Raw genomic sequence first — 26,048 nt, forward strand, 5'->3', positions numbered from 1 at the left:
CAGTTAAAAAATGAAGAGGATATGTAAACAGACAAATCAGCTTAAGCACTGATATTTCAACTTTTTTATGATTAATGCTAAACTTTTATTATTGCAAACTTAACCCCGCTTTGATTTCTTTCCTTCAGGTTTCAGTCACAATGGATGACACACAGAAAGGGGGTAAAAGTAAGCCAGAAGATTCAAAGTCTGTTCACTTTGAATCCAGCACTTCAGAGTCCTCAGTACTATCAAGTAGTAGTCCAGAGAGTACCCTGGTAAAACAAGAACCTAATGGGTTAACCATCCACATTGCTTCAGATATGCCAGATAGTGCCCACAAAATCTCTGCCTCGGAAACAAAGACAGAAACTGGACAACCCACCAAGGTTGGACGATTCCAGGTGACAACTACAGCAAACAAGGTAGGTCGTTTCTCTATATCAAGAACGGAAGATAAGATTGGTGAGGCCAAGAAAGAAGTACCAGTGACATCTCCTCCGTCTGCGCATTTGGAACAAACTGTCCTTCCTGCTGTGATACCAAAGAAAGAAAAGTCGGAACTCTCAGATCCTGCGCATCTGAATGGACCATCTTCTGACCTAGAAACAAGTAGAGATGTGGATGATGGTTCAGGCAGTCCACACTCGCCTCCTCAAGTACTCTCAGAGAGCCTTCCTATCCAGAACCTAAGTCAAAGCCTTAGTAATTCATTCAATTCTTCTTACATGAGTAGTGACAACGAGTCAGACATCGAAGATGAAGACTTAAAATTAGAACTGCGACAACTAAGAGAAAAGTAAGTATGATTCTTCCTATGTAAGATTAATGGCAGAAAATAAGATGTTGTTCCTGGCACCTAGATCAATATTCATTCTTGTCACTGTGATAGGCTTAAATTTTACTTCTTTTAGGATGAGTGCCAGAGATGTGAAACAAGTAATGTACACACGCTCCGCATGTGCGCTGAGGCCCTGGGTTTGATACCCAGCAGCACATGGACACCCCCCCCCCATCATTATCGGTGTGGCCCCCACAACTTAAAAAAAGTGGGTGTGGTATGCAAAAGTTGGTTCTTAGAATACAGTTCTTACTGATTCTTATTTTTTTATGTATTTATTTGGGCTGGAGCAGTAGCACAGCAGGTACAGTGTTTGCCGTGCACTCAGCCGACCCAACCGACCCAGGCTTGATTGCTCCATCCCTCTTGGAGAGCCCGGCAAGCTACTGAGAGTATCTTGCTCGTTCGGCAAAGCCTGGCAAGCTGCCCGTGACGTATTCGATATGCCAAAAACACTAACAGGTGTCACAATGGAGGCATTACTGGACCCACTCAAGCAAGTCGATGAACAATGGGAGGACAGTGACAGTGTTTTATTTATTTATTTTTAAGCAATTTATTGGCCTAGGGCACGCATCCTAGGAAGCTCAGTGAGAGGAACTTGGCAGTGGTTTGGAACTCTGGATTCTTTTTTTTTTCTTTTCTTTTTGGGTCACACTCAGCAATGCACAGTGGTTACTCCTGGCTCATGCACTCAGGAATTACTCCTGGTGGTGTTCTGGGGACCATATGGGATGCTGGGAATTGAACGCGTGCAAGGCAAATGCCCTACCTGATTTGCTATTACTCCAGCCCCAGTTCTTAACGATTCTTGACCTTTTAAGAGTTGAATGCAGAGCATTTTGACATAGATAATTTATTCAGTACATTTTTAATTATATAAACTTCAATATACTAATACATTATCGTTATGGGCGTTTGCCTTGCACATGGCTGACCCGGGATCAATCCTCCATCCCTCTCAGAGAGCCCGGCAAGCTACCGAAAGTATCCTGCCCACATGGCAGAGTCTGGCAAACTCCCCGTGGCATATTTGATATGCCAAAAACAGTAACAACAAGTCTCATAATGGAGACGTTGCTGGTGCCTGCTCGAGCAAATCGATGAACAATGAGAGGACAGTGCTACAGTGCAGTAGCATTTCTGGGGACTGAGAGATAGTACAATGTGTGGGGTACTTGCCTTGCCTGTGACCGATCCAGGTTTAATCCTTAGAACTCTATGTGGTCTCTTGGGCTCTGAGTCAAAAAGAAAGCCCTGAGAACAGCCAAGTGTGGCCCAAACCACCCACTACCAAGTCTGTCCCCCCCCCCCCCCCACAGCACTGTCTAATTATTACTAATCTTAACTATTTACTAGTCTACTGTATGGTTTCAGTAAAGGCACTAAGATAAAAGATTATGTTAGTAGATTTTGTTGGTCATGTTTGACAGAGGAGCAAATCAAGTAACCTCAAAGTTAGGAAATGTTTTTCTTCTAACAGTTCATCAGTCACTTCTTGTTGACTATGAACTTGTTGGAATTTGAGTTGCATACTATAGGCTAATGAGATGAGTTGATAATTAATCTCAAGGTCTTAGAAATTAAACAAATATAGTTAGGGAAAACATTTTAAGTAGATACATCTTGCATGAAGGTCAAAGTATTTGTTGTTAATTCTTTTTTGAGCAAAGATGAACATATTTTTAAATAATGTCTTTTATCTTTATAGACATCTTAAAGAGATTCAAGACCTGCAGAGTTGCCAGAAACATGAAATTGAATCTTTGTATACAAAACTGGGCAAAGTTCCATCTGCTGTCATTATTCCCCCAGCTGCCCTACTTTCCAGGAGAATAAGGCGACCAACTAAAAACAAAGGCAGCAAATCTAGTTGTAGCACTTCCTTGGGGAATAAAAGTCCCCAGCTTTCAGGTAAAAAAAAAAAAAACCTGGACTAGGTTACCCATGAATGTCTTGACTTTAGTTTTTGCTTTCAGTTTTATAATCTGTTGAACTTTTTGTTATTTTTATTAAATTATAAGAGGCACGGCAAAACCTGGCAAGCTACCCGTGACGTATTCGATAGGCCAAAGACAGAAACAAGTTCCACAATTCGTTGTGAGATGTTACTGGTGCCCACTCGAGCAAATCAATGAACAACAGGAGGACAGTGCTACAGTGCTACAGACTTTCAGACATTCCTAATACTAGTACTCTTTTTTCTTTGACTTCCCTTCTCCTCCCCCCAATTTTATAGTACTTCTTACTTAGTCTGCTAAAGTAACTGTGTGAATCCACTGGTGTACTCCATTATAAATCTATATAGCTATGTACTCAGAGTCTTTATAGTTGTTCACAAGGAGTAAACATTAAACTGCCTGATAATTCAAATAATTAACATTTTATCAAACTCTTGAACAGGTGGAGGAAAAGCATTTTTCTCTAATATAAAAAAGCATTTTAGGCAGCCACACTGGGTAGGGCATTGTCTTGGATGTGATAGATATGGGTTCCATTCCATCTCTGGCATCCCATATGATCCCCAAGCAATGCCAGGACTTATTCCTAAGTGCAGAGCCAGGAGTAATCCCTGAGTACCTGAGTACAGTTAAGTGTGCTCCTACCCACCAAAAAAAAAAAAAAAAAGACTTTTTTTATCAGTGCAGGTAACTTCTTCCTCTTAATGGATTTAATGGATGAATTGGTCATAAACACAGCTGGTATAAATGTTCGTTTCACATAGATATTTGGGTGTTTAATGATTTTTTTTATTTATTGAATCACTGTGAGAAAGGTTACAAAGCTTTCAGGTTTAGGTCTCAGTCATGCAAATATCACACACATTTCCCTTTACCAATACTTATTTTTTACCATGAAGAACCCCAATAAAACCCCACCCCCCACCCCTCCCCGTCCCTGTGAGGCAGATGAATTCTAGTTAACACTCTATCTGCTTTGATTAGATTCACTGTTTCAATAAAAGATTCACCACTATTATTTAGAGTTTACCCCCCCCCCCCCCAATCAGACATGCTGAAAAAGCATTGTGAAGTGATTTGCTTTCTACAGCTGGGTTCAAGAATTAAATGTTGGTTTTGGATTTCTGCTATTTTACCTATTGTCCCTGGAAGTATTTCTACTGAAAGTCAGATAGTTAAGAAATTGGTTTCTGTGCTCTGGAGTCGTGGCCGAGCTGGAGAGCCGCTCATGGGGGGCAACTGGTGGCCTCGGTAGGGTGTGAAGGGCGGACTGAAACGCCCCCCTTCCCATGAGGTTTTAGTCGCCCACACTCCTGACTCATACCTGCTGCCCACAAGGCTCCCATGTGGCCACCATCTTTCTTTCCAGAGGGAGGAGAGCAGAAGGGAGCAACACCCTTTCCCCTCCGGCAGACTTGATGGCCTGGATCAACGCATAGTCCTTTCACTTTTCTGCTCCAAGCTGCTGGGTTCTACATTAAGTCCTTGTGCTTCTGGGGCTGTGGCCGTGCTGGAGAGCCGCTCGTGGGGGGCAACTGGTGACCTCGGTAGGGCGTGAAGGACGGACTGGAACGCCCCCCTTCCCATGAGGTTTTAGTTGCCCCCACACCCCCGGCTCATACCTGCTGTCCACAAGGCTCCCATGCGGTCGCCATCCTTCTTTCCAGAGAAGAGAGGGCGAATGGGGCAACACCCTTTCCCCTCCGGCAGACTTGATGGCCTGGATTAACGCATAGTCCGTTCACTTTTCTGCTCCAAGCTGCTGGGTTCTGCATTAAGTCCTTGTGCTTCTGGGGCTGTGGGATTTTTTTTAATGTCACTGTCCTCCCATTGTTCATCGATTTGCTTGAGCGGGCCCAGTAACGTCTCCATTGTGAGACTCATTACTGTGTTTGGCATATAGAATACGTCACGGGTAGCTTCAGGCTTTGCCGAGCGGGCGAGATACTCTCGGTAGCTTGCCAGGTTCTCTGCTATTTATTCAGCCACTGATTAGCTGATTGAATTAGGCATGAACTCCACCTTACTTTTTTTTTATATATAATTTTATTTATTGAATCCCCGTGAGAGCAGTTACAAAGCTTTTGGATTTAAGTCTCGGTCATACAATGAAACACCTGTACCTTCACCAGTGCCCGTTCTCCACCACCAAAAACCCCAGTATAACCCCATCTCACACCCTCCCCCTACCTGTGGGGCAAATGATTTCCACATTACTCTCTTACTAGTTTGATCACATTCAATATTTTGACAACAGGTCCACCATTATTATTTGGGATTTTACCCCAACACTCAGAAAAGGCAACAGTAGACAATTTGTTTTCTATTGCTGGTTAAGAATAACATACGATGTCACTTAGCTGAAGTAGTGGCCACGCGATTTTGAAATTTGAAATTTTAACACTTAAATCTGGAGGGATTTCTGCCAAAACCTCAATAATTTTTCTTAATTGAAGTTTTTATTTATTTTGAAATAACTTATTAGGGGCTTTAATCAAAGAAGCACTAAGTCAGTCTTTTATAATAAATTATGGGTTATCTTTTAATTGTGATAGATTTTGCTCTGGTGACGTTATGGTACTGTTAACAAGTAATTAAAGAATGGAGAAAGCTGAGAGAAGTTTATATCTAATATTTTCTTTTCACATTCAACATAAATATGTTGGAGACCAGGTGCAAAATTTATAGCTGCTCTGCATTCTTTGGAAGTTATATTGGTTTGATTGATTAGGTTTGGGCTTTGGACTTCAGATTAGCTGTATGCAAGAAAGTATACCCATTGTACTATCTCTCTGGCTCTCTCTAGAAACTTTTAGAAACTTGTAGGCTTTAGAAGCCTAAACTCCTTTTTGTGAGTTAAATTCTTTTGACATTTTTCAGTAGACTGCAGTTCTGGGTACTAGGGAACAGAGAAGTTGCTCCATTTTAAGTCACTGGACTAGTGAGTTCAGCATCACCTACCATTACTTTGTAGTCAGTTACATCATATTTTGTTTGTTTGGGGCCACATCCTGTGGTGTTCAGAGATAACTCCTTATTCTGCACTTAAGATTTACTCCTGGCAGGGCTAGGGAGACTATATGGGACACTTGTGATCAAATCTAGACCAGCCTATCCACGGAACTGTCTTTTTCGCCCCTACATCATTTTTTTTCAAGTTGCATGAATTAACACACATGCTGAGCATGTGTGAGGCCCTGGGTTTGACCCCTAGTACTTCATGTCCTCCTGAGCACTGCTGCATATTGCCCCAGGCTCTCATCCCCACTGGGTGTGTGTTCCTCCATACCACGAAGCTGCTTTTGTCAGTACTCAAATTGATGACCTGGTTTCCACAATTATGGGAAACTTGGCTACATAATTTAGGATATGGGAGACTGTTCGCACTTTTCTCCTATCATTTAATTAAAAAATAGTTTTTTTAATAAACATTTTTTAAGGACTAGATAGACCGCCTTCCTAACAGATCTAGTTTTATCATGATTCGTCTCAGTTACTTTATTGTGGGATTATTTTTAATGCAATCAAGGAATTGTAAAATAAAGTATTCTTAGAACTTGGGAAATAAAATTTACTGCATCTTTGGGGTTGGAGAGATAGTACAGCAGAGAGGGTGCTTGCCTTGCCATGGCCAATCCTGGCATCTCATATGATCCCCCAAGCCAGCCAGACAGAATCCCTGTGCACTACCAAAACTGGTGTGGCCCCAAGACAACAATAGTAAGTTACTGCATCTTTAATTTTCTTACTCAGCTTAGTCTTGTGAATCATTCAGGTTACTTAGAGTTAGAAATCCTTTTGGCAGGAGAAATAGTACAGCAGGTAGCATTCCTGCCTTGCATGCTGCTGACCTGGGTTTAATTCCCAGCATCCCATAAGGTCCCATAAGCATCACCAGGAGTAGATTTCTGAGTGAAGAGCCAGTAGTAAGCCCTGAGCACCGCCATGTGTGTCCCCCAAACAAAAACAAAAAGTTAAGAATTTTGGAGGAGCCAGGGGCATATCTCAGTGAAAGAACACTTATCTTGGAAGTACGATGCCCAGGGCTCAGTACCCAGCACCTCACAAACAAAAATGTCCTTTTGGAATAGTTTGTTCTAGCCCTATTCCGTTGATTGCCTGTCACTACTCATTTCCCTTCCTGTTAGTGAAGACTTGATCTTCTATCGAGTGTAGCCCTGAAATCTATAGCTTTTAGCCTCTTCATACAATGGTACAAATAAAGAAATAAGAATGGTACTTAATAAGTACAGTGGCGAAGCAGTGCATATTTTAGTTTATATTCTCACGACACCTTAATTTTTGGACAGGTAACCTGTCTGGCCAGAGTGCAACTTCCGTCTTACACCCCCAGCAGACCCTCCATGCTCCTGGGAACATCCCGGAGACTGGGCAGAATCAGCTGCTACAGCCCCTTAAGCCATCTCCCTCTAGTGACAACCTCTATTCAGCCTTCACAAGTGACGGTGCCATTTCAGTACCAAGCCTTTCTGCTCCAGGTCAAGGTAAGAAATGAAAGCAACCAATATCTTGCGGAAATGGGAAGTGTTGCCGTACCTATGACAAAGTAGTCTCTTGGTTGAGGTGGGGTGGAAAAGCGGCTGAGCAGTACACAGTCTGTATATCTTGGACAGTGATTAGATTAGATGGGCTCATTTCTTCCATCGGGTAAAATTACAGTTATCAAGAAATTACAAGAGGTTATATCCGTGACATATAGGAGAACTTGGTGACTCATTTTGGAACTAGATTTTTAATACCGAACAGATTTTTGGACCAAATTCACAGGAGTTTTAGCAGTTTCCCAAATTTAATGCATTTGTGTCGCCAACATTAGTATAGAAGGAAGAGCTTTTAGTAACGTTAGAGCAAGAGTGAAAGTAATCTGGGTAGATCAAAATGAAAGCAAATACAGATAACTGGTTAGGTGCTTTTGCCACCATATCCTAGAAGTTAGAATATCAGAGAAGTTACGTTGTCTCTTCACAAGATAAGTGTTCTTGTCTAATAGGATCAGATGGTATTAGTCCCATTGAGAAGGGTTCCGAAATTTTGTAGCTGGAGGGAAGTGAGACCTAATATTTCTTGTGTGACACAGCTGACCTTTCCCTAGAAGCTTACTCTTCCGTGTGCCATCTTAGTGCATTTCACCACTTCAGCCTCAAGTTTCTAACATCTTGTAGCTGTGTTCTGTCTCTTCTCTCTCTGTTCTTCCCTGTTTTTCCCCTCTCACAGGCTGTGCAAAGTTTAACTGTGCATCTGAGCAGGTGACATTCAAACCTGGTGGCAGGAGGACCCGATTTCTGAGTACGCCCTGCTTGGCTCTTTGTGTGTAACACCTTTACTCCTTCCTCGTCCTTGTTTTCTTCTGCTTGGATCTGATATTAATGCAGTCCATTTTCATTTGTCTATTTGTTTATCATCTACTCAGTGGCATGGTTGAGCTATTGTTACTCTCAGAAGTTTGGGACTCTGATAATTATGATTAAGGGTGTAGAAATGGGCTTTTAGACGCTTCAGAATAAGTTTTCGATAGAATTGCTTGTTGTAGGTCTGTCAGAGTAGGAATGGTTATTATCAAAGATATGTAGATTACGGAGTTATTAAAAATAATGAAATATAAATTCCATGTGACAGAAAGCATCTTAACCACTGATGCATGTAGGTCCTGGCAGTGAGTAAAAGTTACACCTTATGTTTCTGTTCTTTTTCAGGAGTAAGTGGAAATTTTAGTCTTCTCAGTTTAGCTTAACCATGAATTGAAAAGATACGACAAATTAATCATTGCAATACCACTACCCTCTTAACTCTGTAAAGTTAGTGGTTCAAAGGATTTTAGTGTCGGTAGGAAAAAGTGTTTATTCTACTAAGGATCAAAGGCCTGCAAGTGAAAATGGTGTTTTAAACATAACTGCTGATCCACCCAGCTTTCCTCTTTTAATAAAAGCATTTTGGTGGAAGTTTAAATTGGTCGGTATGCTACAGTGCATGGAGGAGACCCAGGTTTTATCCCAGTGTTGCATGTGATCCCTTCAGCACAGCCAAGGTTGATCTTCCCAAGCAGCAAGCCAGGAATAGCTCTTAAGCACTGACTATGGAGTATGGTCCAAGCTTCCCACACACACTCCCCCAAAAAGAAATTGCGCAATAGCAAATTACTCATTGTCTCCAGATCATCTTTGCCGTGTGTGAAAAAATTATGCTAATTTTCTAGGTTGTTGAGGAGTCAAAATTTGACACAAAAATAGGTACTTGAGCAGCACATACCATTTCCACCTGGTACATAGCACATTAAGTGGTCAGTAAATGTCTGTTGAAATAAAAATTTTAAATAGGAATAGAATTTGGATAAAAACTTTCTTGCTAAGGCCTCAAACTTCTGATGTGATTATTAAAGTGTTTTGTTGTTGGTTTATTTATGCATATGCAAAGGCCATTATATTTCTGAATATGGTTTAGAGGTCCTTGAGCCTCATCATTTATCATTAGTCCAGGGCTACTTAACAATGAAATAAGAAAGGGCATTACCCAGTGTGGTGGTTTCACAAGCATTTTGAGTTTTGAGCAGTCAACAGCTTTCCAGGTTAAATTAGACTAGACTTAGCACATTAGCACCATGTCGCTTATATAATTTATTTGCCCAGCTAGAAAGATAAGAAAGTGCTCATAATAGGAAACTTTAAAGTAGCAGTTTTGTAGGAAAGAATGAGATGCCAGGCCAGCGATAAGAAGCCCAGGATTTCTGTGGGAATAGAGAGCAAATCCGTTTTGTGAAATAGAATGTGACAGGTGCCGCTTCAGATTAGTTCACTTAATTCACCATACCTTCAAGATAGATGGTCTTACACTACTGTTCCAGTGAAAATAGTTAGAAATAATAACTCTTTTTCATTTGCTTTTGAGTAAGAATGTGATACCCTGTCGAAGAGGCAGATTAAAGTAAATGTGGAAGGAGAAGAGGTGCTTAGAGGAATGGGGCAAGAGGTGTTGGATTATTCGGTGCTCTCAAAATAGATTATAGTTTGGAAGCATGGCTTGGCTTAATGCTTTATTTATGTTCAAATTGCTTTGTTTTCCACATACTTCTAAAGATTCTTCTAGAGGGGAATGGGATAGAATGTATGTCTAGGATGTGGAAATACAATAGCCAAAGCAAGTTAACTTAAAACAATAGTAGTGGTCCTATCTCTCATACTGTGATAGAACTGCTAATGCATTGGATTGAGTGCTTTTTAACAACCCAGCAGGAGAAACAGAAAGTGGGACAGGGTCAATGCAAAGACGGTTTGGGCATTCAAAATTGCAGAAAACCTGGAGTTCCTCCCCCTTGATGCAGAGAATGACTGACTCTGTGATGTGATTGGTGTAGAAACTCAACTTCTGTCAGCAAGTTGGAGTCAGTTAGATTTCTCCCACTAGAAATCTGTGGGAAGGCTCCCACACTGTCTCCCCTCCTGCTTTCTCTTGCTGGGCCTTTGTGTGCTGTTTAAGAGATTCTAAGTATTTTACACTGACGTTTCTTTATCTTTAACACATTGCTCTCTCTTTGTGCTTCAGGGAAGATGGTGAATAAAGTCTGTCCTTGCAACCAGCTCTGTAGTAATTATCTTTTCTTTCTGTTACTTTTGATCCTTGATTGCAAAGCCTGTTACTCATTAATTCTTTGAAACCTAAAGCTAACTCCCTATTCCCAACTCCATCTGTCTAGTTTTGCACCCTTTTCTAACAGATCCTTTAATGTGCTTAATTGCTGACCACTGGCTCTCCTCCTAGTTAAGAAATCACCTCATAAATCGTGTTCTCAGTGTTCCTCCCCTGTGAGCATAGCTCTGTAACAGAAGTTGATGAGGCACATGAATATCGAGAGATCAGAGCTACCTGGCTCCTTTGGGGAAGAGTCCTCTAGTCAGCAAGTACGTGCCAGCCACTAGTGACTGTGTCAACCGAAAAAAACAGTTGTTAAAACATATAAAAGTTCATAACCCTTGGGGCTGAGATGATAACTAACATATGTCTTGCATACTGAGGCCCCAAGTTCTATCTCCATCACTGCATGACCCCTTAAAGCATCACTGGGTCTGGTGATCGTCAGCACCACTAGGCCCAAGCAGCATCATGTCACCAGGAATGGCCTCAAGGTCTCCAGATACTGTTTTATGAATTTGGGCCCTTTTTCAGCATTCTCTGCACCCCTCACCCCCACCCCCTAAAAAAGAGAAAAGTCCATACTTTCACATTACAGTGAGAAAGGTTTGCAAGATTGGTGAGATGACATTATTTTGTAGAATTTGGCTTCTTAGATTAGTGGCTTCACTTTAAGGTTGGTTCAGCAACTCAGCAGGCCACCTACAGGGCCAACAAGAAAACTACATTTGGGCTACTGGGCGGTAAGTTGTGCCTCATGTAGGTTGTTACTAGAACCTGGTGGTGTGGGGTATGAGGGAAATGTATTGACAAAAAGTCTTTTAATGAATTTTTTATGGTAAAATGGCTCCTTTTTGGAGCTTTTCAGGATCATTGATTGAATAAGGTTTAAAGGTAGTAGACCCTCTGTAAGACAAGCAGTATTCTCAGAAATAATCTGTATCAGAAATTCTTTTCACTTCTATAATGAACTGAATACACTAGCTGCTCCTAATCTTTATCAGCAAATCTACTTTTCCAGGCGTTCATTTCTGGTCTAAAAAGCATGTGGTTTCCCCATCTTTGGTGGAAAACCTGTTTTCAGCAATGAGAATAAGGTTTAAACTATGGTCACCTCTCCCTTACAGCATAAACCTGCACTTTCAGAATCCAGTATTGCTAATATTTATCAAAATGAAAAATGGAATCTGGTAATAAAGGGGCCTTACAGTATCAGAGGCAACTAGCATGAGACTAGAGAGGCATCACTCCCAGCATGAGCTTTGGGAATAAAAAATGCTCAACTTGATTGAGCTGCTTGTATTTGGCTTTTGACAGCTCTGCTCACTTGTGAAGGCTTTTGGTTTTTTGGTTGGGTTTTTTTTTGGGGGGGGGGTTTGTTTTGTTTTCTGATTTTGAAACTTTGTCAAGCTTATCATGCAGTAATTCAAGTAACTTGATGATCGTCCTCATGCATGTGACATGCTTGCCTATCTGGATTCCATCATCATGACTACCCATCCTCATTGCCTGTGCTTCCTATTCCATCACTGTCTCTCTTGCTAATTGAGGAGGGCTGTTTCCTTACAAAGATATGTAGATTACGGAGTTATTAAAAATAATGAAATATAAATTCCATGTGACAGAATGCCCAAACCGTCTTTCCTTGCTTTTATATTTTTCCACTTGGGTTTCCTGTATTGTAGTGAATTTATCCTTCCCTTTACACTGTCTGTGCAACAGAAACCCCCCTGTGGCTCTCTCAGGCACCAAAAAGTGGGCTGATACACACTGCAGATCAAGGTCTTGCTTAGGTGGCCGCGATCATGTAACCTTCACTCTACAACTTCACGTCCAGCTTAGCTGTTACTCTAGGGCAGACTTGCTTATGTATGCCATTCCTTGGGTGCTAGAATATAAACTTGAAACCAGCAGTGGATTATGAGGGGCTATTTAAAAAGAAAATAAAAGTGTGTATATATATATGTATATGTATTTAAAGGACTTTTAGATGGCAGAGTTGCTTGAGGTGTGCTGCTGTGCTCCAGTGCTGCTTGATCTTGAAAGCAGGAATATGTATGCATCCTTAGCCCTCAGCATTACTTAAATAGCTTAAGTATCAGTGGCTCACAACTTATTTTAATAGCTTTTATTTATTCTGCAGCAAATACGAGATCCTGTGTAAGAAAGTGGGGTGTAAGGGGTATGAAACAAGACCCTGACTATTCTTTCCCTCTTCCCTAAATCTTGCCTCCTTGAATAATCTTCAGTGTGCCCTCCAGCAGAGCCGAAATCAGACAGGACACAGACTCCTTTCTTTTCAAACCCTAGCAATATAGTTTCTTCATCATAATCTCAAAGCTTCTCCTCCCCTTTGCACCCTCCCTCACCTGAATGTTCCTGTTGCTTCCACATGAGAGTGCTTGCTCTTCTGGGAAGAGGGGGCAAGGGAATGGGCGAAGAACCTCGAACCAATTGAAACCTAAGTCACCTTGAGGAAAACGGTCTTCCTGGAGTTGAAACGTTCGAGTACAGCATAAAGAGCCTTCCTTAGGGTCCAGGGTGATAGCTCAGAGGGCTAGAGCACATGCCTTGGGTCCAAGAGCCTGGGGTTCAATCCCCAGCAGCTCGTGGTCCCCAGAGCGCTTCCAAGCATGGCCCCCAAAACAACAAAAAAGTCCACCTGTCTTCATGAGTGATTTTGGGTCTTTACTCATTAACAACTAGGGAGGCTAAAAGCCTGATCCCTCCTAAGTTTATGTGGACCACTTCACTGTTAGTGGTTGGGTGCCAAGTTTCTATTTACAGAGCATGCTACTGCTTTTGTTACTTTCTATTAAAGAATGGTTAAAGACTGTCAGTGTCTTCATGGTTTAGGGACCCCATCTTTTCCTGGGCACTTACCTTTGCATCCCTTTAACTCTTTCTTTAACTTTGCTTTAATGTGCAAGAAATCTTCTTTTGCCCTACGTTCTGCAACATTCTAAGGCAACTTTCTTCATTGCCCATACTACACCTCCCACATCGACATGGTGATGGGAATACCGTACTCGCGGCAAGCTTCACTACTCTACAGTGCTGTGGAGGGGCTGAGAGAAGATTTTGCCCTTTGTACCTACCATCATCCTGAGTTCTGCCTCATCTGCAGCAGCTCCCTGAAAAGAACCTGTTTGACTACCCTGTTTTGCCCCGAACACAGTACCTTGGAAACTTCCTTTCTTGCATGGCTTCCCAATATTTTCTCTTCCCGTTTTGTGGCTTGCTTGTCATCATATTGTGAAGTTTTTTCTTTTCCTACAATTATAGTCCAGGCTCCTCTTAATGGTTGTATTCTTTTGCTTCTTCCTCTAGGGACCAGCAGCACAAACACTGTCGGGGGGCCAGTGAACAGCCAAGCTGCCCAAGCTCAGCCACCTGCCATGACGTCCAGCAGGAAGGGCACATTCACAGATGACCTGCACAAGTTGGTGGACAACTGGGTCCGAGATGCCATGAATCTTTCAGGTAGGAGAGGAAGCAAAGGGCACATGAATTATGAGGTAATTCTTTCCTTGTGTTCCAAGTCTGTCAGAGCACACATTTGAATCAAACGTATTACTTAGGCTAGTGCTTAATATTTCATGCCATAATCTTTTTTAGTAGCTCCTCATTTTTCTTTTTTTGTTTTGGAACCAGATACAGGAGTGTTCGGGGCTTATACCTGACTCTGCCCTTTAGGGATTCTTCCTGGCAATGCTTAGGAGGATCATTTGTATTACCAAGATTGGCGCTCACGTACTAGGCAAGTACCTTACCTGGTGTGCTATCCTCCCTGGCCCCAGGTATTTTAGAAAAAGAAGATACACATCAGCCAGGTGTACCCTTTTAGTTTTCGTACCCCAAGTCTCTGGCTCCCAGTAGGTCAGCTCTTTTCCTTCCATATTCTGATTTGCATGCACACACATACCACATAATATTTGGTAAATATAAAGAATCGGATTGGAACAACAGTACAGAGGTAGGGCTCTTGCATTGCCGGAGGCCAACCTCGATTCGGTACCCAGCTTCCCATATGGTCCCCCGAGCGCTACCAGGAATAATTCCTGAGTGCAGAGCCAGGAATAAGCCCTCAGCATCACCAGGTGTGACCCAAAAACTGGGTGAATAGGGATATGTATATATATATATATATATATATAAATACACACACACACACACACATATACATATATCACAATCATCCAGTTGTTCGTCGATTGCCTCGAGCAGGCACCAGTAACATGTCGGGAGCTGATGGTGGGTGTGACCCTGCCTACTGGAAGATGGAGGATCTGGGTGGAGGATGCTCGGCCCCAATCCGAGTAGGCTTGGAGATCTCAGCCCCAGGACCCGCATGCCTTTGTTCCTATGCCACTACCTTCATGTGTGTGGAGAGTGGTCTCAGCATGGTGGTGGCTGGTTCTGGAGGAGATCTTCGGCTGCCGGGGCTCTGCTCAGGGCAGGGAGGGAAACTCAACCCGCCCCCCTCCAGGGATGACAGGGTTGGCTTCTCAAAACTCCTTGCTCCTCAAGTTCAGGGTGTGTGAGAAGTGTGGCCCCTGGTCCTCTTGACTGTGTTTTCTCTTTCAGTTTCAGGCTCTGACTCCTGAGCAGGTGGCATTCCGTGCTTCGCACAGGCAGCAGTATGTGGACCCTCGGGGCCAAGGCCACATGGCTGGCTACAACTATGAATTCACCAATTCCTACTTCGGCAATTGAGAGCAAATCTTTTTTTTTTTTGTTCTGGGCAGTCTTCCTTTCATGTGTAATTTGGGTTCAAGGGAGGGTGGCAGAAAGTCGGTGTGCATTTCCTCAATTACCTTGATGGCAATAACCAAAGCCCAAGTCCTGCTAAGACTGGAGTCAAGGAGGTTCTACCTTCTGGGTCTGGCTTTAAATTCTGGTTCTACATGTATTTATTATCTTGAGTTGACTATAGGAAAAATGTTGATATTTCTCTTAAAATATGATTTGGGTTTCTTGGGGAAGAGCTCAGTGAGTTATAATATATGCTTTGCATTCTGGAAACGGGATGTGATCTGGATGTGTACTGCAGTGTTGCATAATTACCTGAGCATTGCCAACTGTATCCCCTGTAAAGACCTAAATTCTAATCTACAAAGCACTTACTTTTTTTTCAATAAACAAAAATGATTTTATTGCATATAAAGATAACAGAGTTTACCTGATCCATTTTAAGCATGAGTTAACGATTTCCTGTACCTATAAAACATATTTCCGTGAACATTCTTGGAACTAAATCTTTTAACCGACCTTTCATAATTTCCTTAGGGCAAATTTCTGGAAAAAATAAGAGCTGAAAATTTGAACTTTTTTTTTATTTTTGGGTCACACCTGGCGATGCACAGGAGTTACTCCTGGCTCTTCACTCAGGAGTTATTCCTGGTGGTGCTCAGGGGACCATATGGGATGCTGGGAATCAAACCCGGGTCGGCCGCATGCAAGGCAAACGTCCTACCCACTGTGCTATCTCTCAGCCCCTGAAAATTTTAACTTTTAAAGCTTTAGGTATTTCTTGCTTTGTGACGCTTCTAAAATGAACATAACTTTTCTTTCCCATTATTAATAAAGTGTCTCAGTGGGACTACATTCCCACTAACATTGCGAAGCACTTTTAAGAATTTCTTTTTGTGGGGAATTTGGAATGAGACATTCATGCTGAATTGGGTCCAAAATGTGGCTGAGAGCTTGGTGAGTCAGGCCAGGGCCAGCAGAGGCATGACCCCCAGATACTTGGTCAACCAGAGTTTCTCTTGGGCTATGGGTCCCTCAACCATTAGACATTGAAGATATTTGATAATCTTCAACGTGGTGGCAACACTTCTTCTGTGAAACGGAACCATGGAAAGGAACAGCACAAGGCTCTTGTTCTCTTCAAACTTGGCAGACATCACACTGTGAGGTACTGGGTACGTTGCCCAGGGACTTCTATGCATGAAGCACACACTGCAGCCTTTGAGATAACTGTCCAACCCACAGCTGTCTCAGCTCTGCATGAGTACTCTGCCATCTACGTTCCCATTATGACTGGGATGGAATTCCTCAGGCTTTCTTTTAATTCAGGACCCTGATCAACTTGATTTTATTGTCGATCTTTGATTTTGTGTTTGATTTTCAAGTGATCACAGTGCTTGTCTGTGAGGGGCATCTTTCTAGTGAAAATGGACTGCTCCATTTCCTCTTGAACCAGACATTTAATCTCTCTGAGTGGCCACGTACTACAAACAAAATATACGGAAACCCTGATTAGCAATGTATGTGTAGATTTCTTATCACTTGCTGGATAATATTGGTCAGTCCTTTCTCCTCCACCATGAGGAGCTTAGGTTTACTGAGTAACGCTAATCACAATGCTCCTGAAGTGCTCCCATTCATCCTTTTTTTAAAAAAATTTTAATTAGTGAAACACCATGAGGTACAGTTGTAGACTTACAAATTTTTGTGCTTGGGTTTCAGTTATACAATGATCAAGTACCCATCCTCCACCAGTGCCCATTTTTCACCATCATGGTTCCCAGTATCCCTCCCACCCCCATCCCAGCCTGTCTCTGTGGCAGCGCATTCCCTTTTGTTCTCTCTCTCCTTCTGGGTGTTGTGGTTTGCAAAAGAGGCATTGAGTGGCAATCATGGTCTATAGTCTATGTATGGTCTATAGTCTACTTTCAGCATGCTTCTCCCATCTTGGGAGGATCCTCCCAACACCCTTTATTTGGTGCTCCCTTCTCTATCTGAGCTCCCTTTTCCCCTAGCATGTGTGGCTGGCCTCCAAGCCATGGAGCAAAATTCCTAGTGCAAATCGCGGCCACTCTTGTGTGTTAGTCTCCTATTTTGTTACTTTATGTTCCCCAGATGAATGCAATCTTTCTATTGCTATCCCTCTCTTTCTGACTCATTTCGCTTAACATGATACTTTCCGTGTAGTACCACTTGTATGTAAATTTCATGACTTCATCTTTTCTAACAGCTACATATTACTCCATTTGCTCGCATTCATCCTTAACTTCTCCTTTGTGCTCTGCTTCCCCTGTCTGTTAATCGCTCATTTCTTCCAGTCATAACCTGTGACTTGTAAAGGCAGTCTGCAGAGATCTCTGGACTTTGTACTTGTAAGTGAAGTACTGCTTTTCTCTTTCCTTTATGTCCCTTTTCTATAGACACAAGAAGACAAGTGATGCTATGCTCTTGTTACTTGAGAGTTCATTGACTCCAAATAATATTAACTCTGGGCACCCATCATATAAGCCTTCTGTTTTTATGGAAATTACATACCTATTGGGGGATTTAAATTTTGTGGAGAGGCTTTGCCACAACTAGCAGTGTTCAGGGACCTATAGGTCCACACCCAGTCTCGTAGTGCCAGGGATTGAACTGAATCAGGGTTGAGTCCATTCTTTTTCTTAACTGCTTTACTATCTCCCAGCTCCCTGATTTCTTTTGTTCAAGGGGAGCTTTTGTGCCAGACCCACGGGTGCTCTGTGCACCCTATGTAGTGCCAGTTATTAAATGGAAGGCAAGCATGTAAACCCCTGTACTCTGTCCCTGGCCCTCTTTTTTGGGGGGTGGGGGCATGAATATTTTTAAAGTAAAAAAATAATTACAATGCATTCTGAGTAGATCTATCTGGAGTCAAATGTTAATCTATCAGTGACCCAGAATTACAGTGATGCGCTCCTTTATAAAATGAGGAATCAATAAATACCAATAATATTTTAGGGAGAAATTCATATCAAAAGGAAATGCCAGAAATGTAATGGTGACTGCTGACTCCCTTCAGCTGCTCAGACCCGGACCCGGATGCAGTCAGAGGGATGGGAGGGGCAGCACGGAGCTGCTGAAGTGGCCGCACGGGTCCAAAAGCACAAGGGCATCTCCGTTACTTTCAGAATCTTTGTCTCCAGATTTTGCTCCTGGAGACAGGAGTGATGATGCCATTTCTTTTTGATCATAAAGTGGAACCCCTTCCGCAAGCAGCCTGTACTATAGTGCTGTGGAATACCATCCAATTTTGGACATAAGGCCCTTCATCTCTTTCACCAGATCATTCCATTCGAGTAGAATTTCTTGGACCATGAGAAGGGGGATACTGAGAATTTTATATGTGCCTACCCCCAATGGATGATCTCACTAGGGAGGGGACCCCATGGACAAGCCACAGGTGACTGAGGTGCTCGTCGGGCCAGACCCCTTGTGGGATCTTCGCTCAGGAGTGTTTGTGTGAGTCCCCCACTCGGGCCACACCTCGAAGGACCAGCTTCTGAGATCTCCATTAGGCTGAAATGGTCGTCCACGGAACCGCCTGTTAGAGCCCACCAGATCCTATAGTGGGTGTCCTGGGACCGAATCAGTCACTCACCCAGACATTCACAACACAGACCAGAGTCTAGAAGACATCCCCAATGCCCGAGCCAACTCTCAAAACACAGAAAACCAGGAGCGCAGAAAACATGGTGCATAAACCCCAGAAAATACTGCTGCCTCTGGAACAACATCAGAGGCCTCAGTGGCACCTACATTTCTGTATTTCCTGTAGAGGCCCAGTGCCACCTCTGGATCTCCATCAGAGGCTTCAGATGCAAATCCTCACGCAGGATGATCAGTCCTGGGAAACCCAACTCATCATTCAAGACACACCCAGCAGCGCTTGGGGTTACTCCTGGCTCTCCACTCGGGAATCACTCCTGGTGGTGTGGGAACCTTGTGACTACACCCCAACAAACGATGCCCCGTGGCCCCCCGTGGGGTGACAGAGTAGAACCTGGCTCAGCCATGTGCAAGGCAAACCCTATCCCCACTGTGCTGTCTCCTAGAGGTGTGGCCGGGTTGGAGCACCACCTGGGTTGTGGCCTCACTTCCCACCACAGCCTCACCACAGTGACTTGCTCACAGTAGCTGAGGCTTCTCCACCGTGGAGAGGGGGTCTCAGTCTTGTCCCCGCATTACATATGAAAGTATGAAAGCACAGATCTCAAGAGAGATGCGGTGACACATGTGCTCCGGCACCACCTAAGCGGAGCAGCCTATGTGGTCAGGGACTCCAGGGGGCGTTGGCATCACACCTGGGTCGCCAACGATCGAGGCTCAGCCCTGCCAACGTCACCTCCAGGCTTTTCCAGTTTGTCTGGGAAAGCTGGCGTCCTGTTTCTCTGTGTTCACGCTGCTTTCCGCCAGCTGGGGTGGGGTCTCACTTGCAAGGGCCTCGGAGCTAGAGTCTAGAGTACCTCCTGGAGGTGGGCCCCATTCCTGCTGCCTGGGAGCCTGGTGGCCCAGGGGCGTGGCCTCACCTTTGAGCCGCCAGTGGGCGTGGCCTCCCCATGAGCCCCGTGAGGCATGTGAGCTGCCTGGGGGCGTGGCCTCACCTGTGACCTACGGGGGGCGTGGCCTCACCTTAGAGTCGCCAGTGGGCGTGGACTCGCTATGAGCCTCCTTGGGGCATGGCCACACCTCTGAGCCGCCAGTGGGCGTGGCTTCGCCTGTGGGCCTCGGGGGTGTGGACTGGCAAGCCCCGCCCACGGGGGCGTGATCCCCTTGTGAGCCTCCTGGGGGCGTGGCCGCGCCCAAGAGCTGCCTGGGGGAGCAGAGTCGGGAGGGCCAGGTGCTCAGGGGGAGCAGCTGCTGTATGCCTGCGTGTCTCCTGCGCTTGTGGTCAGCCTTGGCACCCCATGGCCTGCGAGGCCTTGCCCCGTGTGGGTGTGTCCTGCGCATTTGGGTCACTGTATGTGTGTGGAGCTTGTCTGCCAGCACCTGGGGTCCTGAGCCTTAGGCCCTTGTACACCTGCTCTGGACGCCCCTGGGGACCCTGCAGCCGCTGCGCTGTATCCTTCAGGTGAGCCGGGTCGGTGCTGCGGAACACTGGCCAGTGTCGCTCAGGTCAGGCACTTGGGACTGGGCCACCGGGCGGGCTGGGCTTCGGGGCTGGAGCAGAGTCCCCGCACACCCACCCCCCTTTCATTGTCCAGCGAGGCCCTGCCAGCCTCATCACTGTCGGAAGCTGTCCCTGACTTTTTTTTTTTTTAAGATTTTTATTAGTGAAACACCATGAGGTACAGTTACAAATTTTTGTGCTTGAGTTTCAGTTATATAATGATCGAGTACCCATCCCTCCACCAGTGCCCATTCTCCACCACCACTGATCCCGTAATCCCTCCCACCCCCGCCCCTGTCACCCCCCCTTCCCACCCTGCCTCTGTGGTGGGCATTCCCCTTTGGATTGTTTTCAATAAAGCTTTTCTTAGTTTCTGAATTACGTTACAAAGTTGTTGATGATTGGATTTTCCAGTCAAGAGATCCTAATGTCCATACACCCATCCCTTCTCCTGTCGACACTTCTCACTGCCACTGTCCCCAACTTCCCTCCCCAGGGCCAGGTACCCTTGCGTGCACCAGAAACGTGCCTCACCTGACTCACTCTGTGTGTGCTTCTGTCACCAGGGTCCACTGGGAGCTGTGGGTGGGCTCCAGAAGATGAGGTCAGAGCACCTAGGCTTCAGAGGTAGGACTTCCTCCCGCTGACCTCTTATTCCCCTTTAGCATAGTAACTCGTGTTACTATTAGACCATCACTGCCCTTCCCTAGCATACGTGTCTCAGGGGAGCACCTCTCAAAGATCATGGAGTGTTTTTTGTGTTCTTTTTTAATATTTTTGGGGTTTTTTTTGTTTTTTCTTTTTGGGTCAATCGCGGTGATGCATAGGGGTTACCCCTGGCTCATGTGCTCAGGAATTACTCCTGATAGTACTCGGGGAACCGTATGGGATGCTGGGAATCGAACCCAGGTTGGCCGTGTGCAAGGCAAATGTCCTACCCGCTGTGCTATCCCTCCAGCCCCTGAAAGATCATGGAGTGTTGAAGGGAGCACTCCTTCTCAGACTGCGTTCATTTTGAGTGAGTTATTTCACAGTTGCAATGAATAGAAGGCATTGCGATGAGGGTTAGTGCGAAGCAACAGGCTTAGCACGTGACAGGTTAGGGATTATAGCATTAAAGGTTCGTTCCCCCCATCTGAGACAATGGCTCGCACTCACTGTCAGGTGCAGGGTGCCATGTCCCATGCTCTCACACACCGCTCTGCCTCTGCACAGTGAGTGATTCAGTCAGAGGAGCATCCAGGTCTGAAAGCACTGGGTGACCACCCCCCCCCCAGAGGGCTCCAGGAGAAATTCATAGAGATGGAGTGTGCTGGGCGTCTTGCCAGTGACCACTTGCAGACATCACTCTAGCCCTTACACGCACGTGTGTCCTGACCACATCCATCCATGGGTTTTTAGCCACCATTATGGGCCTGTTTCCTAGGTCTTACTGTCAACCTCCAGAACCCCCGGCATGCATGGATGGTTTGGTGCTCATCATGTTCCACCAGAAACTCACATGGCTGCTCCTGCCACAACACTATCAGCTTCCCGCTCCAGAGTGCACTGTGCAGGTGAGTCAACGCCGATCACACACAACACACGTGTGTCACATGCTCATTTTCACATCATGTGGACAAGTTTTGTTCCATTCAACTGTGGTTAATCTTTTCCAATTTTTACAGTGCCTAAGTATGATTCAGGAATGAAGTTTCTCAATACAGTGAAACATGTGTAATGAACAGAACCTTGCTGCACGTCTCCTGTGTCTGTTCATTTACATCATTCAGCTGTTTCCTGGTTGTGTTCATTAACATCACTATAGAACATGATAAGGGATTAGTTTTAAGAAATCCACCATTTTCTTCATGAAGATGTAACAGTTGCCAGGCTCTAGTAGTTTTTTTTTCCCCCCCTAAAGTCCTGGTATGATGGGACCAGACCTACACATTAGGGGGTGCTGGTTGTCTCTTGGCCATCAGATCACCCAGTTTCATCCTTTATATATATATCCCCTGAATAGCACTGGAGTTCAATTCCGAGCATTTGCACAGGGTCAGGCATTGAGCACCAGGGGTATGGTCCAGAAATGCCTCCTAAGGCAGGATTGTGGGATGTCTGCTTCCCTCCAGGTGCTGCAGATGAGCCCATGGTAGCCCCAGGGCATGCTTGGCTTGTCTTACCACTGGGCCACAGGGAGCACAGAGCAGGCAGGTCAGGGACCCCAGACTTGCACATTACCTTGCTGTGGTTGGGACCTACGTGCCAGAGACTTTCGCTCTGTATCTTGTATGTGCAAGGGCTGTGCCCCCTTGCTGAAGTGTTTTCTTTGTATTTTTACCCTTGATTTTAAACAGGTGAGGGTCCAAATACCACGCACTGCAGCTTGCAGGAGGTCCAGATTTCATCCCTATCACTGACTTCATGATCCTGAGCCCCGATCCAGGTGTTACGACTGAGGGCTGGTAGGTGCATTTGTGCTTTCAGTGCAAAACCAAGCTAGAGTAAATGGATTTCTTTTCCTTTTAACCTTATTAATTTTTTCCCTCTTGTCCTGTAGAACTTCCGTGTACTTCTCACATTGTTAAGTGAGTTGTAGTACAGATTCTGTAGATCCCACTTTCTCCATATGCCCATGGTCTAGCATTTACTCACCTGTGAGCATTGATGCTGTGAATAGCCACATACAGCTCTTTGCCCACTGCTGGATTCTGCCCCGTGTGGAGCTCTTGAGACTCCTAGTGAAATGATAGGATGTAGAGGACCTGTCTGCATTTCCTTAAGCAGCATTTTCATATTTGCTTTGCCTGTTGCGTTTGCTTTGCATATTCTATTGCTGTATGATCTTATTTTCGGGGTTTTTGGTGGGGCACAATAGAGGTTGACAGAACCAGGCACTGTTACCAATGTTTGTCATTCACTGACTTTGAAATTGCTTTGATGCTCAGTTGCTGATATAAAATGATGGATATGACCTACAGTCCTTATGTATTATCCATTGCCTTGTTGGACTCTTTATTAGGTTATAAAGCCATCCATCTGAATGGTCCAGTCTGCTGTGACATACTATTACTATACACTTCTAACTGTTGCAGAGTCCTTTTATTGTGAAGTTCACCTCATGACTTGCAGTTGTTCAGAATGTATTTCCATGCTCTGTAAGCAGTAGCTCCACACTTTAGCTGTGTGCGTTTCTGCTGTGACAATGTTGTTTCTGCTATGTGCAGTACCCAATTTCACTGCAAACTTTAATCCTCTGATTTTCCTCCTGCTGGTTTTAACATTCTTAAAACCTTCTGACAACCTACCTTAGCCTTGTCAAAGGACTGGGATGTACTCACCATCTTTGGAAGTACTTTGGCTGATTATTACCCTGAGTAACAAATCCCCAGAACACACACACCCTTGGACATTCACTCACTCTTTCAGCAGGGATCTGCTCCTTCAGTTTTGGGTCCTCACAGTTTATTGGGGTTTTCTGATTAGATTCTATATCAGAGAGTCCTTACCGTTGTGGTCCCTCTTCTGGTGCCAGTAGCCTGGGACCAGTTAAAGGTGAAAAGGCTTTGAAGCAGTAACATTGTGAGGATTCAGGAAGGAAACAGAAATGAGAGAGAAAACATGGGGTCAGGGACCTCATGAACTGAGGACCTGAATGTAAGCAAACACAGATGCTCTCACAAATTCAACCCTCACATGAGATGCATTTGCAGAAATCACCATTTATGTAGCAGGCTGTTGGACACAAAAGTAAATCATGACTCATTCTCATGTATATGCTTTTTTGGGGGGGAAATGGCAATATGTTCCATGCTCTGCAGCACTTACTTTGCATGTCCATGGCTCCATGTCCCTCTGGTGGCTCTTGGTTGGACGTCACATCCGACAGTCTACATGGCATGCCTTGTTATTGTTCAGAATTTGTTTTGCAGTCTGTGCATTTAGATTTTGTGGCTCGCATTTAATGGCTTGATTTCTGATAGATGCACACAGAGCATCACTGCTCATGTGCCGTATAGTGGCAGTGCTTTTTCCACACAGCTGCCAGCCCAACCTATCACAGTGTCAGATCAGAAACGTGTCTGCATCCTTGTCTCCGGCACCATTACTTCATATTTTCTTCAGTGCTGTGTTCCTGTATGTGCTCTCTTGTGGCATATGTCAGTGTGACACATGATTACTAATAATTTACTAACCACACATGTACACACCCAAGCCTAGAGACACAGAACGTGGTTTTATGCCTTAGTTACTTGCACGTGTACTTGCTTGTGTGTTTTCAAAAGGCCGGCAGTGCTCTATCTCTCTTGTCACCCACATTCGGTGGTCTCTGGACCACCGTTTTCCCCACCCGGGGAGGCTGAGGTCTATAGGTAGGCGAAGGACGGAATGAGGGCCAGGCTGGTTGGTATCAATTGTAGTTTTTCCCAATCTTCACTCCCCTTCTCTCTCTCTCTCTCTCTCTCTCTCTCTCTCTCTGTCTCTCGCCTCTCCCCCCCCCGCCCCGAGCCCCTCACTTTTGACTCCCCCCCATTCTCCTTCTGGCCTTTGGATCTGACTGATCCCTGGAACCCAAGCCTCCTCCGATCTTACAGTCTTAGTTTATATAGCAATCACGTAGGGTGGTGACACAAAGGTGGGTTGAACATTAACAAATCAACAAAGAGAGGTAAGACCACTCCTCCAGGAGATTACGTCAAGGATAAAATCTCATCTAAAGAGATTACTCCAGATTACTAGGAGATCTGCTCAAGGGTATGATCCCAAACATGATGTGTTCTTTCCTCTGCTAGTAATCCACTTAAGTGGTTATAGTAAATCTACTTCTAATATTTCTAGCAATGTTATTCTATAGAAGCAGAGTAAGAGATATAAACTTAAGGTTTGCTTCTTCCTGAGGACATCTCGCTATATATTCCGCAGTCCTTAGGCCAGGCTAGTCTTCCTAGCCCCAGCAGGGTTCTAGTCCCATCGTTATCATGGCAGCATTTGTCCATGATAATGCCCTCAACTTATAGTTGAGTATTGTGGTGCTTTGGCCTGGCTCATTTCGATGCCAGGGTAGCTCACTGCTTGCCTTGGGTTCATTCAGTCCCTTGTTGGGACCCTACTTTTGAGGTGCTAGGAACTAAGTGCAACTGAGTCAAGAAAGCAGATGCCCAGGTGTAAATATTATTCGGAGTCAATCAACTCCCAAGTTACAAAAGCATAAAATTAACTGTATTCCTGTGTCCATACAGAAAGACATTGCTTTAAGATGTAACTTAAAATACAAGTTCTGTGTTCTTAGAAGGATCTGATCTTATAAGCTAACAGAATCTGATTAGGGAAAAAAGGTGATTAGCTGACTGGGGAGGAGAGCACAGAGAAGAGTTTACAGATAAATACAGAGGAATGGGAGTGATTCTGGAGCACTGTGATGGGTGTAACCAATAAACCCAAGCTCCCTGTGGCATTGTTATCCTACACTTGCTAGCATGTATAAGCCTGCAGAGCATACCCTCTGGGTATGTTCGCCATTGCTTTATTTCGTGTGTTTGGGCGCAGGAAGTATCAGGGATTGCATACTGTCATCTGCGTGTAACACAGCTGTACTTGCACTGAAAATTGGTCATCTTTTCCCACAAGGAGCTTCCTGGGAAGCACCATCTGTATTTTATGACAGTGAGTCCCGAAGAACTTTTCAGGACTCAGAAACTCCATGACAAGCACACTTTGAAAGACCACTGTCAACATATGTACATTGTTGCAATATATATGT

At 44.5% G+C, this 26,048-nt stretch overlaps 1 protein-coding gene across 1 annotated transcript in view; it reads left to right on the forward strand.

The window, feature by feature from the left end:
• LOC130029814 (serine/threonine-protein kinase WNK1-like) overlaps window positions 1-15,141 on the forward strand; it is a 28,806-nt gene extending 13,665 nt beyond the window's left edge. The window contains 5 exon segments of the mRNA XM_056120842.1: window positions 129-778; window positions 2,532-2,734; window positions 7,092-7,286; window positions 13,756-13,943; window positions 15,013-15,141. Of these exon segments, the coding sequence (XP_055976817.1) occupies window positions 129-778; window positions 2,532-2,734; window positions 7,092-7,286; window positions 13,756-13,943; window positions 15,013-15,141 (1,365 nt within the window).
• Window positions 15,142-26,048: the final 10,907 nt, after the last annotated feature.

This window comes from Sorex fumeus, unplaced genomic scaffold, assembly GCF_029834395.1.
Source record: "Sorex fumeus unplaced genomic scaffold, SorFum_2.1 ptg000043l, whole genome shotgun sequence".
In the NCBI taxonomy this organism is placed as follows: domain Eukaryota; kingdom Metazoa; phylum Chordata; class Mammalia; order Eulipotyphla; family Soricidae; genus Sorex; species Sorex fumeus.